The sequence below is a fragment of the Hippoglossus stenolepis genome, chromosome 14 (assembly GCF_022539355.2).
Source record: "Hippoglossus stenolepis isolate QCI-W04-F060 chromosome 14, HSTE1.2, whole genome shotgun sequence".
Lineage (NCBI taxonomy): Eukaryota > Metazoa > Chordata > Actinopteri > Pleuronectiformes > Pleuronectidae > Hippoglossus > Hippoglossus stenolepis.
Genome location: NC_061496.1, coordinates 25,030,198 through 25,047,195, shown reverse-complemented (window position 1 = coordinate 25,047,195; position 16,998 = coordinate 25,030,198). Strand labels below are relative to the sequence as shown.

General features: G+C 40.3%; 2 protein-coding genes and 1 long non-coding RNA gene across 3 annotated transcripts; 1 reads left to right on the top strand and 2 right to left on the bottom strand.

Moving 5' to 3' along the window:
* Positions 1-1,955: 1,955 nt before the first annotated feature.
* Positions 1,956-6,505, bottom strand: scp2b (sterol carrier protein 2b). The gene is made up of 5 exons (XM_035177346.2): positions 6,348-6,505; positions 5,598-5,688; positions 4,602-4,731; positions 4,356-4,435; positions 1,956-2,624 (listed from the first exon to the last, which is right to left on the bottom strand). Exons 1-5 carry the CDS (start codon positions 6,368-6,370, stop codon positions 2,529-2,531), a joined length of 420 nt encoding a protein of 139 aa, XP_035033237.1. The 5' UTR covers positions 6,371-6,505; the 3' UTR covers positions 1,956-2,528.
* Positions 6,506-9,697: 3,192 nt separating this feature from the next.
* On the bottom strand, positions 9,698-11,788 carry LOC124854692. Its single transcript, XR_007034818.1, has 2 exons — positions 11,117-11,788; positions 9,698-10,939 (listed from the first exon to the last, which is right to left on the bottom strand). It is a non-coding gene; the product is annotated as an uncharacterized LOC124854692 (long non-coding RNA).
* A 195-nt stretch (positions 11,789-11,983) lies between these two features.
* cpt2 (carnitine palmitoyltransferase 2) lies at positions 11,984-16,858 on the top strand. Its single transcript, XM_035175918.2, has 5 exons — positions 11,984-12,542; positions 13,587-13,667; positions 13,761-13,867; positions 13,960-15,264; positions 15,863-16,858. Exons 1-5 carry the CDS (start codon positions 12,361-12,363, stop codon positions 16,189-16,191), a joined length of 2,004 nt encoding a protein of 667 aa, XP_035031809.1. The 5' UTR covers positions 11,984-12,360; the 3' UTR covers positions 16,192-16,858.
* Positions 16,859-16,998: the final 140 nt, after the last annotated feature.

Sequence of the window (16,998 nt, the reverse complement as noted above, 5' to 3'; positions counted from 1 at the left end):
CTGAAAATGTTTTCATCAAGTTCAGCTGGACTCGATCAACTCAGAGCAACTGCTGCAAATCTTCCAGAAGTTTTTTCGAGAATGTAAATCCCCCACTTCCTCCCTTTTCACACTGCAGCCACCAACTGCAATCAATGAAGACAGTGATGATTGCTATAGGTCCTATATGGTTAAAGTGAGTCTCATCTACCTATGGCTGCTGAGCTGCTGTTTTCAGGCTGGCAGAGACGGACCCATGCATCTCTTCCTGAATCTGCAGGGAACTACACACACTGATCCGTGCTCTTCTCTACTCCTCATAATATTTGGCGGGCTGTTTTCCCCGAGAGGAGCTCTCTGGTCACAGCTCTATGTTATTTGTAAGTTTCCACTGTTTCATTGGAAGATGTTCAGAGAAATGGCTGTTCCAACAGGCTGATATCACAATTCTTCTGAACAGGTTGCAGGTTCATGTCATTCTTCAGGACACATCTCAGAACAGCAGGGACTGTGTTGGCTATTATCCAGATCAGCGTGGAACCATGGGACCTCTAATCTCTGTTTTTGAAGTCTTACTTACACAGTTGCTCCCGCTGCGTTTAAGGATAGACACAGTCAAAGAGCCTCTTTGTTCGCACCTTCTATCAATTACAACGGGGATATTGCCTGCTCTCTTGCACACAGATGACGTCCTGTCTCCATTCTTATAAACTAATCCTTTCATCTTTTCCTTGAATTAACTCTTTTCCACTGGGTGCAGCTCTTTAAAAGGGCAGCTCTTTTGTTTAATGCAGAACACAAATCAAGGATTCAAGGCACAAACAGTGGGTTTTGTAAACTGTGACCAATCGATCTTTTAGCTGCTCATCACCAATAAATTAACTCTAGCCAACAAACTGTAAATAAAGATGAAGGACATGTCTCTTCCTCCCACTATCCAGGGAGCCAGGGTGTGTGCAGTAGTAACAGGGGGATGGAGCTGCAGTAGCAAGGTTTTGTTTGGTCCATGTCCCATCAATTTCCCATGTCCAAAAAAATGTACGGTTCCAAGCAAACACCTAGAAATGAATGCAGCTGTGACAGACATGACAATTTTTAGTCTGCTTTATGGGTCAGGCCCAGACAGTTCTTTAGCCTACATTTCCCTGTGCCCCTTTAATAACACACTTATAATTCATATGTACCCATTCATAATGTATTTGTTATTTTATGATCTTAAAACCTTTGTGTGAATCAATTGTGCTATTCACATGAAAAGCAAAGCATTTACGACATTTTCTCATTGTATGCAACGCTGTGAATACAGGCTTGATGCAGTTAGCGCAACACCTCTCATCAGAAGTAAATGTTACATTGCAAAACACAAATAACTTGGTTAACTTATGAAATCTCGTACTAAAAAAGCAGCCATTAGTGAGTGTTGGTGTGTGACTACAGAGTAAGACCCAGAAAAGTAGCCAAGCCAAAGCTGCGGTGGAATCTGAGTCAAAGCTAGTTAACAGATTTGTGTTTTTGCCATACTCCTCCATTTACAAAGGAAAAACTACAGCGTGGCAGTCTGGAACCAGGTCGCTGCCGTGCTGGAAAAGTGCAAGGTCTTCCAAAAAAGGCGGAGCACACATAGGCGCAGCCTGACAGTAACATCCAAGTTCTGTCCCGTCCGAACACAGGACCATTATTGTGGTAAGTCACACCAATACAACCTCGAACAGGCCCCCTAAATGATGTGGGAGGAGTCGTGTGTGTGTGTGTAACATTGTGTGGAGCCAGGAGGAGTGTGATCATTTACACTGAATAAACACTGAAGCTTGTGTTAGGACATCTGGCCAAAGTTTGTTGTTAAATCCATTTTCACGTGGCATCTCACAGACAAACTGTTCCGCTCTTCCGTTTATGTACACAAAATTATTAGAAACTTTATTCAATTAAGGCTGTGTGCTACATTCCTGTTTTAAAAAAGCTGACAGACAGCCCACTGGTTCTTGCAGCACAGATACGTTTATTTAGTAGAAATATTTTAGATATTCATACAATAATGACAGCAGAGCAGAAATTCACAACCCCCTCCATTAAAATGTTGGGCAGCCACAGTAAAAACCATTTCTGCATTATTGGTTAAAAACTGAAAATCTGAGACAAGGAGGCACTTCGACTATTGTGTCCATGATTGTGGAAAATCATCAAAACATACTTCTCAAAACATTTCCATAAGGAATTGATTAGCGACAGATACTGGAGATTTATTGAAAAGTGGACACAAACATCACTAAAATCAGAAAGTAGGAGCACCCGTCTCTACGCTAGTGTTATGACAGTATTATCATGGGACAGACCCCAGACAGGGACTTGATTAGAGAATTATCCATTTATATTATTGGCCAGTTAGATTGGCTGGGCTGAGGACTAGTCCCCTGGTTGTCAGTGAGGTCCCTAGTAGGAAAAGGGGTTCAGTCCAGTGATGAGAAGGTTCCCAACCATGTTACATTTGATCTGAAATGTACTCTATTCAGTGTTCAGAGGTGAAGTTACAGCTCACTCCGAGGTCTCATCTACAGTTTGGCTTTGCCTGGCTGCAGCTGCAGGCTTTGAAGCTTCATGGCAAGTCCCATGTTTCCCTTGATCTTCAGCTTGCCCTGGAAAAACGCCTGTGAATGAGAAAAGGTGAAAAAACATCATCCAGAGTTTGCAATCTGAAGAACTGTTCGGCCAGTGTAAGAGAGAACGAATATGCAGCTGGGTTAAATAGTTGCCATCGGAGATTAACTCAAGCCAGGGAAAAGTGGGGCAATGGCAACAACAGCTTATGAAATGTCAGAAAACTGCATGGCACACAGGCACAGTGTGTGTAGAGTTAGATTGTTTGTGGATTGGAGTGATAAAAAGAGAAGTGAAAAAAATAATTGGATGAGGGGGTGAAGAATCAACCACCATTAGAGGAAAGTCTCGGAGTATCAAAGCCGTTCTCAAGCTTTTTCACACCAGTTTCTGACACAGTTGGAGGATGAAGCAGCGGAAACACTCGACTGTGTTCTTGGAACATGAAGATTGATCGACAGGTTCTCCACAGGCAAGCACTCAAATTGGCATGGACTGATGGTGGGGATGTACAGGTTCAATTCAGGGTATGAAAAAATGTTTTGAAAAATGGAAGGGTTGCAAATATTTATGCTTGTGATATATTTGACAGGTTATAAAGATGTCTTCCAAAATGTTCGACAGAGCAATAAAAGTGTGGTGAAAGATACATTTTACTGTTTACTCTGCAGAGAAAAGCATGCAGAGCGCAGAAATAATCAGCGAGAGAAACCTCTACGCTCTAGATTAGCATCGCTGTTTCCGCGGTTGAACCATGTCTGTGCAGCACCACAGCAGCAGCCAGTGTGCCTGGTCTAATCTGTTAACACGGACGCAGAAATGAAAACTAAGCCTCTCTGCAGCCATTCCACGGCCATTGTACTATGTCATGTCATGAAAATGGTAAAACACTACATCAGAGCTTTCAAACTCCCCACATATTTACAAACTGTCACAAAGGCTTCCACAGGTTCTCTGTCATGTTTAGAAGGGGAGGATGAGGTGAGGGTTATTGAGCTGCAACATGCAACTTCACCACTAGATGTCATTTAATTTTACATATTGCCCCTTTAATGGTCAGTTCTTTCTCCTCTGTAGGCTGCATACAGGGATACTAAAAAAATATCCTTATATTAACACATCCAACTGGGAAATGTGTTCCACTATTTAGGGAGATGGGGCACACAGACTGAGGTAGAGTGAAATGAAATGCAGTGAAAAAAGAACTGCACATTGTGGAGTACAACAGCAGGTATGTTAGTAAATGGTTATAAAGACAGTATATGGGTATGGAGTAAATATCAATATTAAGAGACAGAAACGTATTAAACGCATATAATTATGCAGTAAAGTACAGTAAAGAATTTACAATATCTAAAGTCAAAACATGATGCTAAATAATACTTCAGTCCCTGTAAAAAATATCATAAAAGAATTAACTTAATTAACTAAATTAAGTGTACAGTTATGTCTTTATTGTGTTCATAAAGAGGCAACAACAATCAGGTCAGTGTGCTGAAGAGTGAGTTTGAGAGTGTGTTTTAACAGAAATTGTATTCACGAACAGAAATATATAAATAGTGTGTGTGTTTGCATATAGGTAAATGAGATCCAATCACAAGTGGTCAGGATGCATTTCAATACTAGATGTGAACAGACGTACAGTACTTCGAGCTTTCCACATATGATCAGTTTTCTCAGACAGATGTTACTACCACGTCTCAAAAGGGTCTTACTCCCTCACTATTGACAAGAAACAACTAGTTTGGTTGTATATTTGTAAAAGTTCTGTCAATACTCACATTCTGTGGGTTCATCTTCCCTGTCATTAAGGCCAACAAATCTGTATCCGACATGGAAATGGTACAGTCTGCTTTCTTAGCTGCAGAGCAGAAATAAGAGCTTAATTTAACTCAAAGATAGCATTGATGTAAAAACATAGATAACAGTGTGTGCATGCCTTGAAATTACACCCACAGTTAAATATTAACATGATTACATGACACTGTCATATGAGACAAAACAAAGCCCTGATGAGGTTTTCTTACCTGTGTCATTATGAACACAGCCTTTGCCATTCTTCACATCCACAAACCAAGTTGCCTCCTGACCATTTGGGCCATCCTTCACTTGAAAGGCAAACACTCCCCCGATCTTTTTCACAAACTGCTCCCCTTCCTGTATGAAACACACAGATTTATTTTACAGCGAGCTGGACTGTATCTCTATGACATGTGAATTAAGTTTTCACTACCTATATTCACAAGTCAGTACAGGTCTTAGCTGTAAGTTGTTGCTTTTACATTGCTGCTTTTAGAATAGGTCACACTGCTCACTATGCATGTGTTAAACACACAGTCAATATCAGTATATGACTGCATTGGGTAGAGGGTCAGTGGTTCAGGGATATAATACCTGTGTGATGGGTAACTCCCAGCATTAGTAATGAAAGAAAATCTACAGTAAGGGAAAAAATACATTCATTTTCATGGATATTTAATTTCTGTCTCCAGTCATTTATATGGATATATAAAAACATTTCCATGTTTTAGGTGATGGAAACAATGTAAACACAGTCAGCTACATTTTAGTCCTGCTATTTTCCATGAATTAAATTTGTTTTGTCTAATTTGGACCATAAATGAAAATCCATGAAATATTGATGTTGAGAGAGGTAAGTTCCGACTACTGATGCAAACTTGCGAACCGGGTCATATGTTTCACATACTTAAGATCAATTGATTAGAATCGACTGTTTGCAAGTGTACAAAATAGCCGTGGCCTGGAATGACTGAGACAACTGAGACAACTGTGCCACCACACGGCACAGACCTAGAATTATTATATATGACTAAAGAGATAGATGTGTCCTGAAGGGCATTGATGTGAATACGACGTGTCAAGTTGAACTAACAAAATGTAATGAGCGTCCTTTAAAAAGTCTTCAAAAGTCTCAAAGCGTACACACCAGTAACAAGTGAGGATAATATACACTGGTCTGTAATTCATAATTTTGTCTTCTACTGCAAAAGGCATTCAGTCACCTCCTGAAGCTTCTTGTTGATTTCCTGGAACACTGCATGGGCCTTGAACCCCTCCAGCCCATCACTGGCACTGGTGTTAATGGCTTCAATCCTTGACATGGTGGAGGTGAAGGTGAAAGAATGTAAGAGTAAGGTTATTAACAATAGGCAGTGATGGAAACACAGCAGAGTAACATGCCTGGTTACTAGAAATTAAACAATCGGTCAAATTCAATGTGATATTTAATTGTGAGAAACAAAAAGACATGTACTCCATGTGTCTCACCACTGGAGCTCACTGTGTGCTTGTCAGTTCCAGAGCAGAACATGCAGTAACACAACACAAGGTCCAAGGTATCACTTTCTTACAAGGGTCACGGTGAAATGACAGTCGTGACAGTCGATGCATCTAAAATCCTGCGTGCAGGATGATGTCACCATCTTTATGAACCTGACAATGATAAGTGGCTAAACACGAATTAACATGGGAACTGTTGCTAGATATGTTACTCTCCATGTGCTAGTAGGATGTGCTAATTCGTAAGGAAACAACATTGCTACCAATGGCAGGCTATAGCAGCTCGCTAGCTTGTAGCAACGGATCAGCCAGCTAACATTACAACGTGTCTTTAGTGTACGTGAATGTTTGACATGTATCTTACTAGCAAGCTAACTGTGGCCTCACGTTAGTGTGTTAGCCGGGACAACGAGGGTGAATCATTTAAAAACATGAACCCAGTGTCTCAGTGACACCGTGCTTAGGATTCTTACCTTAACCTCTGTCTTTCAGGCATTTTCCTTTTGCGTCAGGTGAACAAACAGACCGACTGACACACTGGGGCAGGTTAGCTTGTACTTTGTGTCCGAACTACACTTCCTTGTTTCTTCCGGTTTCTTCTTCTTCTTGTTTTACGGCGGTAGGCATCCAGCATTACCGCCACCTTCTGCTCCGGAGTGTGGATCAGAAAATAGAATCACAATCTAAATCCCTTCATAATATATAAATTAGGGCTGTGAAAATTAACGCGTTAATGCGCGATGATTAATTTGTGGAATTAAGAGTTAATTCTTTTAAAGCATTTACGCATGCGCAGAATGAGCCGCTCCATGTACCCATACCCGCCCCCACTCACTCGCTCAGAGCGACACACGCAGTGAGATCAGAGCTCAGTGACTCTGTAGAACAGTCAGTGGAACACAGAGTCTCTCTGGTCTCAGCTCTTGGCTGGTCTCAGCTGCTCAGTGATCAGAGCAGAAGCTGCAGCTGGTTTGTACCGAGCTGGAGTTTCTGTGTCCTCCTCCACTCTGACCTGCTCTCACTTCAACTAATAAACCCTCATCACTAGTTATCAGGACCTGATCAGCACGTGAAGTAACTTAGTGTTTGTTTGATTCGCTCCAGAGTTTATGAGGCTGCATTTAAACATCATGAAAATGACTCGTCAACATTTTGTGCTCAGTACAACACGAGACGTGAAGCTCACAGTCAGGACTCAGTGTTAAAATGAGCGGAGCGACACGCAGACATGATCCGACACCATCGATTCAGAACCAAACACGTGACCGTAAGTTTGTCACCTAAATCATCCCAATACAAAATGAACTATGAACGTGAACTAGTTCATTTTCATCTGCAGTTCACTCTTTTTAAGTGTGAACTGGCTCAACACTGCTTCTACAGATGGGCTCAGATTCAGATTTCACATTCACATTTAATTGTGTAAAGATCTGGTTGTTTGTTTGATTTAAAAAAGAAAAGAAAAAAGTTTTATTTAACCATCCTATATTTGCTAAAAAAAAGAAAAAGAGCGAATGCTAAGAAGCCCCAATTGTTTACGATAAAGGTTATCTTTGAGTTTGATTAAAAAAAATGTTCGAAATAACATCATCCTGTTTGCTCAGAGGCATAGCAAAGAGAGCCAAATTTAATTATGGTGTGGTATGTTTTATTTTATTTTATTTTTCAATCTTAATAACTCAATCATTTGGCCTTCTGTCATTTATCTTTCCATTCCCACAGCAATATAAATAGAAAAAGGGGTATTATTCGGGCATTTACAAATTAATCGTGATTAATCACAGCTACCCTGTGATTAATTTGATTAAAAATTGTAATCGTTTGACAGCCCTAATATATATATATATTCTTTTTTTTTTTTAAAGAAGAAAACTCGACATAATAAGTCGATGACTGATAGTCCCAAGACAAAAATACTCCAACAGCAAATGTGAACAGATACTGGAACTGTTTCTGACAGAACATTCACCTGTCTCACATATTTCTACCAAAAAAGTAAAAAGAAGAAAAAAGCTCCATCTACATTATAATAACAACCAAAAAACCTTTAAAACAACTTTATTGAAGTGCACAAAGATACATAAACAAAATAAGACACTTAATCGTCCACAGCACTTCAGACATCAGACAAACATCATGTCACACATACAAAACATATACAGCATAGAAGGGAATATTTGGGAGAAAGGGAATATTAAAGAAGATAAAGTATAAAGGGATAAAAAACGGGAAAAAACAAACACTTAGAGGGGTAGTATGATCTCTGCAGGGTCAAGTTATTCTAAGAAGTAACAGTTTCACAGCCTTCTTCTTCTCCGTGAATTCCAGTTTTACCAAGTAATGACACAGTTCCTTGTGAAATATGTGGAAGTTCCTTTGAGTTTTTAGGAATCTGTTCTTATGCAAACATAATTTTCCAAGGATAATAATTACATTTCTCAAAAACATACCAAAAATAACATCCTCTTTTGTAAACACGGACTAAGACATCTCTCAGCTCCCAGTTTGACTTATTTAAGAAAAGGTCCTTATCTAAAAGGACTTTAAGGGAGCTTTAGCACATTCATTACTGAATGCTTTAAATGCATACTTGTGTATTCCATCACAATAACACCACAATTATTTAATTGCAGACTTTTCAAATCAACCCTGCACTAAAACTGAATTACCATCTAATAAAAATGTGTTCTGTCTGTGTTCTATTACATTACATTTACATGGCTATCCTGGTTTTTGTTGTTTCAATTTTGCAGAAAAATAGATGCACGTCTTATCAAATAAATCTCCCTTTACGATCACATAACTGATACAAAAACATGCAAATTACCACAACAATATCAGTCGAAAAGCGAAAAGGGTTCACGTTTCACCAATCCATATAATAATGGCATACTCTGATGGGTGCCTTGATAAGAGACAATTAAACGTGCAAAGAGGGCAGGTCAGCAAGTGACAGCATCAGAAAATGTCATCAATCTAATGGAAGTGAACTATCACCCGCAATTATTTTGTATATTGGGGGAGGGGGGTCAGATGGTGGCGACAGAAGCTGTTGCTTGGGGGAGGGCTTCAGTTTAAGCAGATCAGAATAGCAAATAATAAACCATGAGAACATTGCCCCCTGCTGGACATACTAATTTGCTGCACAGTGCATCACCAATGTTAACGTTTTGATAATGTAAATGTGCAGCAATGTGTTCTTAATGCTGTACTGCTATGGTATTGAAAGATAACATGTGCTGTGTTTGAGCACTTACTGGTTATTGGATAATGTCTGAACATAATCGATGAACATATTAACAAGCTCACCTTCGTTGCATAGGGAGCTGCCTGCCTCAGTGAAATGTAAGACATCTGAGGTCATAATTCATATTAAGTTGATAGATACATACTTTTCTTGTTTTCCTGTTGGATTGATGGTTATATTTATTTTTCCTGTCATGCTCACAGAAGTGTGCAACCCTCATGGGTTTGAATGATACCAAAAGTAAAGTTGCAGCGGTCCATCAACTACTTTACAGCTCAGTCTTAAACAGAAAAATGCTTCCTTCCTCTCTCCATCTGCTACAACAAACTTTCCTTCATGAAGCACAACTCCAGTCTTTCATAATCATCCAACTAAAATAAATCAGTACAAATGATGGATATTTTAATAAGAAGACCATGTGTTTTAGTCATTGAGATGACACATAGTGGATTGTCTCACATGTGATATAAGTTAGACAGTAATGCTTACACAGAAGTTAGACTCTTCAGTCCGGGTCATGAATACGTATAATGGCTTGTTTTAATAGCCTGAAAGAAAACTGAATTTTTGGTGTTGATAGCAACATCACTATTTAATGAAACAAAAATCAAATAACAATAAATGTAGATATTTTTTAGTCTAAACACATGATACCCACCACATTTTCAATAAGGGTGTCTTACACACAAAGATATACACAGAGTGAGACATTTCACTGTTCAGTGGAAAAATTATGTGAAAGAGACAATTAATAACCTCAAGCATATATTTGGCATTTCTTGATGAATGAACTTGATACCCATTGGCTGATATATATTGACATCATGTCTGTCATAAGCTATAACTGGAAGATATATCATCAGAAAAGAAAAAGGCTCAAAAGACTTGGTTTGAATGTGCAGACCTTTTACTGCATTGTATAACTACTGCAAACATGACATTCAATTTGAGTTTGGATCATTAATTACAATCGACTCACCATCACCTGAAATGTCTTTTAGAAGTTTCAATCTTGATCACAATTGTTATAAACTCACTAAGATTCAGTCAGCAGCGCGTTGGACTCACTGTTCAGGATGATCACTATTCCTTCTATGATCCAGAAAAATGACTCATAGCCACTGAAAGAAGAAAATATTACACAAAAAAGTAATACGATTTCTGGTCATGAACTGAAGATGTAAAAAAGTTTTACATCTGCATATCTTATCTTATATGTTATTCTCTGGTCTCACATCTTATTCTCTTATCTGCTTCTGGTACCTCTGTTCCAATTAACTCCTCGTTTCTTCACTCCTCTGATTTTCAAACCTTTCTCACTCTCCTTATCATCTCAGTCCTCATGTTGTACTGCTTCCTTTCCTCCACAGGTTTCATTCTGTCCTACTCATTTTCTCTCCCCAGTCCTGACCCCTGCCTGTAGCCTAAAGTATGCCTTACATACTCATAGTTGTATAATGGGGATGTAACAATAAAGAATCTTGAATCTTGAATAACTTTACCTGGGATTAGCTCTTTAGCTGCAGTTAGCTCAATACAGCTCTGCCCATTCATAAACCTGACACAACATCTGGCTGTGGTTCACTGGCAGGAACTGATGTAGCTCCTCGTTTTGGAGAAAAATGTCCCAACAGCCATCCTGTCTACCTGCCTGCCGACTGACGGAGGAAACTGAATGAAGCATAAACTTTCCCCTTCTTTTACTTTTCAGCAGGCTAGATGCCCGTTGGCAGAATGTTGGCAGGTCCCAACACTACTGTTAGTAGTGTTGGCCCATCTATTGGTTAAAAATAGATGGGCCTAAATGTGTAACTAAAGCTTCTTCTGAAGACAAAGGAGAACTTTCAGAACTCTCCCAGGGTCCTTCATCTTCACACCTAGGTGGTAAACCTGCCCTTGGACTCAACTTTCAACCACTATTGGTCACTGTGTGCCCCAGTACCCAGGAGGTCACCAAGCCAATAAAACCCCAGTTCCCCCTCTCTTGTCATCTACATTGATGTGTAGCATTTTGAGGATCTTCTTTAAAATGCTACACATCTAAGGGTTTAGTTATGAGTTCAATCATATTCAGTATAGCATATTTTTACATTGAGATGACATATAGTGGAATGTCTCACGTGTGATATAAGTTGGACAACAATGCTTACACATAATTAGAAACATTATGTAAAATTACCCCAATCATATATTTGGCATTTACTTAAAGTTCTTAACACCTATTGGCTGGCATATGCATTGGCATTACATTATGTCTGTCATAACCAAAAGCTGGCTGATATGGGCTGCTATTTTTTCAAGCTTAAAGGGATTGTTCACTCATTATTTACTCACCACTATGCCGATAACAGTGTATGACTGGATGACACCACAGGAGCAGTATGGAGGCATTTTATGTTTTTTTCTATTGTTTGTTACGTTTGAAGAATGGGTCACCATTTCAATTGTATTGGATTCTGCTGCAATGCTGTTTACCCTCCAAAAGCCTCCAGAAGCGTTTTGTGGACTCAATCACACCCACCCCCTCCATCGGCATAGTGGTGAGTAGATAATGAGTGCATTTTCATTTTTGGGTGAACCATCCCTTTAATGCTGGTTTTACTTAAGTTGATCTTCTACTGCAGAGTATTGATTAGTTTATTACTTTTTGTACAATCTGATCTTGTTTTTATGACATTTGAGTATCACCCCAGTATAATTTTAATTAAATATATTGGTGCGAATTGTAATTACAGCATTGATGTAGGAAAGTTAATCTTCGATTATTGTTATTCAGATATCAGTATCTCCACAGAGCCATTCACAAGTTTCCACTGTGAACCCTCCAGAGACATCAGACAACACTTCCTCAGACGAACCGCAGGTCACGTGGCTGCCGTAGTCGGTGCAACTTCCTGTTATTAATTCAAAACTCTATACTGGGGTCGTTTTTCTGCTCTGTCATTTTTTACAGTGTCGGAAGTGGGGGTTTATAACGTTGTTGTCGGATCAATCGTGAGTTCGTCCAGTTGTTCAACTGCTGCGGAAACAAACTGTGGTCAGCGGAGGAAATCTGTCAGCTAATGCTAGTTGCTCGTGCTAGCTAGCTGCAGTATTTACCTGACGGTCCGGAGGGGCTCCACACCTCTGAACGTCCGCCTGTGGTGACAGCCGCGACACGGGGCTCTCTTTAGCGAGCAGGCCTCAACACACCGGAGGGTTTTAGTCTCGGTGAACAACACCGGCTGTTCACTTTCAATATGGCCAGTCTGCTTTCGGTGCAGTGCGTCGCCTCCCTGAGGAGAAGCGGAGGTCTGGCTCACCTCAGGACCACAGCACTGGGGGTCAGTAAGCGAAACTACAGCAAGAAAGAAGCGTCTCCTTCCGAGTACCTCCACCAAAGTGTGGTGCCGTCGATGCACTACCAGAAGAGTTTACCCAGGTAAGGAGCTCACTGGGACTTTACTCAGGTACTCATATCAAAATGACACTGACATGACTTTATTATCAGTTATTGGCCTTGTGTGAATATACATTTTCTGCCTTGGACATGCCTGGTGAATGTGGTGAAGTGTTACCAGGTTTAAACAGGTGCCGCATTAAGCTTTTAGATGAATGTAGGGGAAAGTGCACTATGTCTTACCCTCGGTAAGCCTCTAGGGGGCGGTGACATGAGTGACCTCTGCAGTATACAATACAATTGTGTAAACCCTTGATCAGTGTCTCTGAAATGTTAAATTGTTTAAAGTTATGTCATTCAATATTGGGTATTTTAATCTTATGCATGATTAAAAAAAACAGGTTAGATAGAATTATAAAATATGTGTGTGTGTATATATATGTATGATAGTTCTAATATGAAACTGTTATTGGGCCGACATTGGGCTTTGTGAGTGCCAAAGGTGTAGGGATGATGACAATTGTAGATGTCATCATCAGCAGGATTTTAAACCCAAATCCAGAATGAAAAGACAGCTCTCAGTCTTAATAAGCTTGGCAGGAGAGGAACTTTACAACATGATAATAAACAAATTAAAACCTGTCCTGGACAATAAACCTTTCAGAGTATTTTCAAGCAGATGATCCAGCAAAAAAAAACGTTAAGCAAAGAGCAGCTAAAAATAATAATTTGTGAAGAACACAGGAACATCTCCAGAGATGTGTCAGATGGGATCATCTATGTGCAGGAGGATCCAATCTGACACCAAAATAAAGGCAAAGGTGAACAATATCAAACAAATAAACCAAATGAATCTCCATGAGGAAGTGTGTACTGACTTTTGGTGCAGTTGGTTCATTCATATGGACTTTCCATTACAGTTTAATATGTCAAGTATTTATGTTTTTTATTTATGTTTTATGCTTCTTTGACTGAAAAGACTGGTGATATTCACCAGCAGTGTGGTCAGTTTTTTTGTATACTGTAATATTTACTGAGCTTTTGAAAGGCTGAATTGTCTCCTTGATAACTTTGACAATTGTTCAGGCTACCCATACCAAAGCTGGAGGACACTATGAGGAGGTATTTAGCTGCCCAGAGGCCTCTGTTGGATGATGACCAGTTCAGGTATGTGCAGTGAGACATTCAACCTATTTATTTCATTAATGGACAATATTAACAGTTAAGATCTTGGAAAAATCTTCTTTTGTGTGCCCTCAGAACAACAGAGAAACTTGCACAGGATTTCCAGAGTGGTGTGGGGAAACAGCTGCATGAGGAATTGGTAGCCCAGGATAAAAGAAACAAGCACACAAGCCACATCTCAGGTGAAGCCTTTCTTGACAATCATCACCCTGAAGTTGAGCATGTCAAATTCATACAATTACTCATGCAACTGGTTGGCTTACTTTCATTTCAGGACCATGGTCTGATATGTACCTGTCTGCTCGTGACTCCGTGGTGCTGAACTTCAACCCCTTCATGTCCTTCAATCCGGACCCTAACACAGAGTACAATAACCAGCTTGTACGGGCAACTAATATGGTGTGTTCAGCGGTTCGCTTCATGAAAACACTTCGAGCTGGATTACTGGAGCCTGAGGTTTTTCACCTAAACCCAGCAAAGAGTGACACAGACGGATTCAAAAGGTTCATCCGCTGGGTCCCGTCCTCTCTGTCTTGGTATGGAGCATACATGATGAATGCTTACCCGCTGGACATGTCTCAGTACTTTCGGCTCTTTAACTCCACTCGGATTCCGAAATGTGGGCGGGATGAGCTCTTCACTAATGAGAAAGGGCGACATCTCTTAGTTATGAGAAAAGGCAACATGTATGTGTTTGACATTGTAGACAGAGATGGGAATTTAGTGAAGCCTGCAGAGATCCAGTCCCACTTACAGTACATTTTGTCTGATCCGACACCAGCGCCCGCCTTCCCTATTGGGGTGCTGACCAGTGAGAACAGGGATGTGTGGGCTGGGCTAAGGGAAAAACTCATAGCTGCTGGAAACGCAGAGAAATTAAATCTTGTTGACAGCGCAATTTTCTGTTTCTGTCTGGATGATGAGACCATGCGAGACCATATTCACATCTCCCACAACATGCTGCACGGTGATGGCTGCAACCGGTGGTACGACAAGTCCTTCAGCATCATTCTCTCCAAGGATGGACAGGCAGCCATTAATTTTGAGCACTCATGGGGCGATGGCGTAGCTGTGCTCCGCTTTCAGAATGAGATCTTCAAAGACACCACGGAGCAGCCACTGGTGCACCCAGGCTCTGTTGCTGCTGCTGTAGATTCGGCCTCTGCTGTGCGCAGACTGGAGTTTAGGCTGGACAGTGAGCTGGAAAATGGCATCAAAACAGCAAAGGAGAACTTTGATTCAGCTGTGTCAAAACTCACTATTGATGCCCTGGAGTTCAAGAAGGGTGGGAAGAAACAGCTAAAGAAGAGCAAGTTGAGTCCAGACGCTATAGCCCAGCTGGCTTTTCAGATGGGCTTCCTGAGGCAGTATGGAGAGACAGTGGCCACATATGAGTCGTGTAGCACTGCAGCATTCAAGCATGGCCGCACAGAGACGATCCGACCGGCTACCTCATTCACCAAACAGTGTTCCCACGCCTTTGTTTGTCAGCCAGGACAACACAGTGTGGAGCAACTGCAGGCCATGCTCCATGAATGCTCCAAATATCATGGACAGCTCACCAAGGAAGCAGCTATGGGTGTGTATAAGACATTTCTACAAATGTTGATCACAACACTTAAAAAACACAAGTGATTTGTTTATTTGACATTTTGATTGTCGACATTACAACAGTAAAGACGGATTTGTCCCTATTTAGTATAAACTTATATAAAACCCTGACCATTTGGTTCCATATCATAAAAAATTTGATCTATTTTTTGCTCTCTTATATTCTCTGGCAGATTTTTGTCAGTTGGACACCAGAGAGGTTCTGTATGAGATCAGTGTTGATGAAGGGGGTGCGACGCTGTAAGCGAGCCTGGGGCTGTTTGAAATGGTTAAATGTAGATCATTCATGTAGATCACAGGTTATTTGAAAGGCAAACAGTCATCAAAGTGCTCATGAGAGCAAGCAACATGCATGTTCCAGGACTGGGCTCACTGGCCAATCACAACCAAGATAATGTGCCTTAGCATTCTTAATTAGCCTGAAGTAGCGCACAGTAATCAATATATAATCATCACGCATCCTCTGTGTTACTATACACATTGAAACTGACACCACAGCAATGGTTTCAACTTACACGTAAACTAAGAGCTGCTCCAATAACCACCTCTTCCATTTCTCTCACCAGGCCAAGGTTTTGACAGACACCTCTTTGCCCTGCGATACCTGGCCAACTCAAAGGGCCAAGCTCTGCAAGACCTGTACACTGACCCTGCTTACGCTGCCATCAACCACAACATCCTCTCGACCAGCACCCTCACCAGTCCAGCCGTGAACCTCGGCGGCTTCGCCCCAGTGGTGCCTGATGGGTTTGGCGTTGGCTATGGTGTCCATGATGACTGGATCGGCTGTAATGTGTCCAGCTACCCTGCTCGCAACGTCCATGAATTCCTGCAGTGTGTCCACAAGTCTTTAGAGGACATTTTCACAGTCCTGGATGGAAAGCCACTTAGTTAAGAAACAATAGTTAAGTTTGTTTTATTTCTCTCGGTTTCTGGTTAGTTGGTTTAAAATTTCTGCATTATGGTGCAGTAAGTAATAAGATAAATAATTTATAAGCCACGGGAGAATAAAAGGAGAATCTGCATTTGGGTTTGAAGTTATGTAAAAAGCAAATGGTGCAGTTTGGAAATTACAGGTTTAATGAAGTGTTGTCATAATAAAAACAGATGTGAAATGAATAGGTAGCTTTCTGCATTTAATTGTAGACAATATCCACTTTAATTTATGGTACAATGAGTATCATCAAAACTGATTTGTTTTTCACTCTGGGCTTATTTCATCCAAGAGATCTTTCTTTTAAATTGTGATTGAATCAAACAGCTACACCTTGATATACCTGTACTGTAGCATCATGTGAAGGGTTGGCTAACTTCTCGGTTTTAGCAACATGTGAAACATTGTCAGCTAAGACTTAAGAGTGTTGGTCACAAAACGGATGCATTTAATCATTTTAGATGTAGAACTGTCTGCAATTACAGTATAGAGAAATGCTGTGCCTTATCAAAAAGCATTAACTAATGTCTCTATAATACATGTTATTTAAGTTATCAGTTTTTCACGTGTAGCCTTATTGGTGTGGGTGAATGCAAGTTGAAATAAAACCTAATTATTCCAAAAAGAATTGTAGCAAGAACATTTTCTTATTTAAATAATTTTACTAATAATACAGTATTTCTTTACACACGAGTATAGACTATTCAATTGTCATTGAAACCTAGGCTGTAGCGTCTATATTTGCAAAGAACACTCAAAAGTTAAACA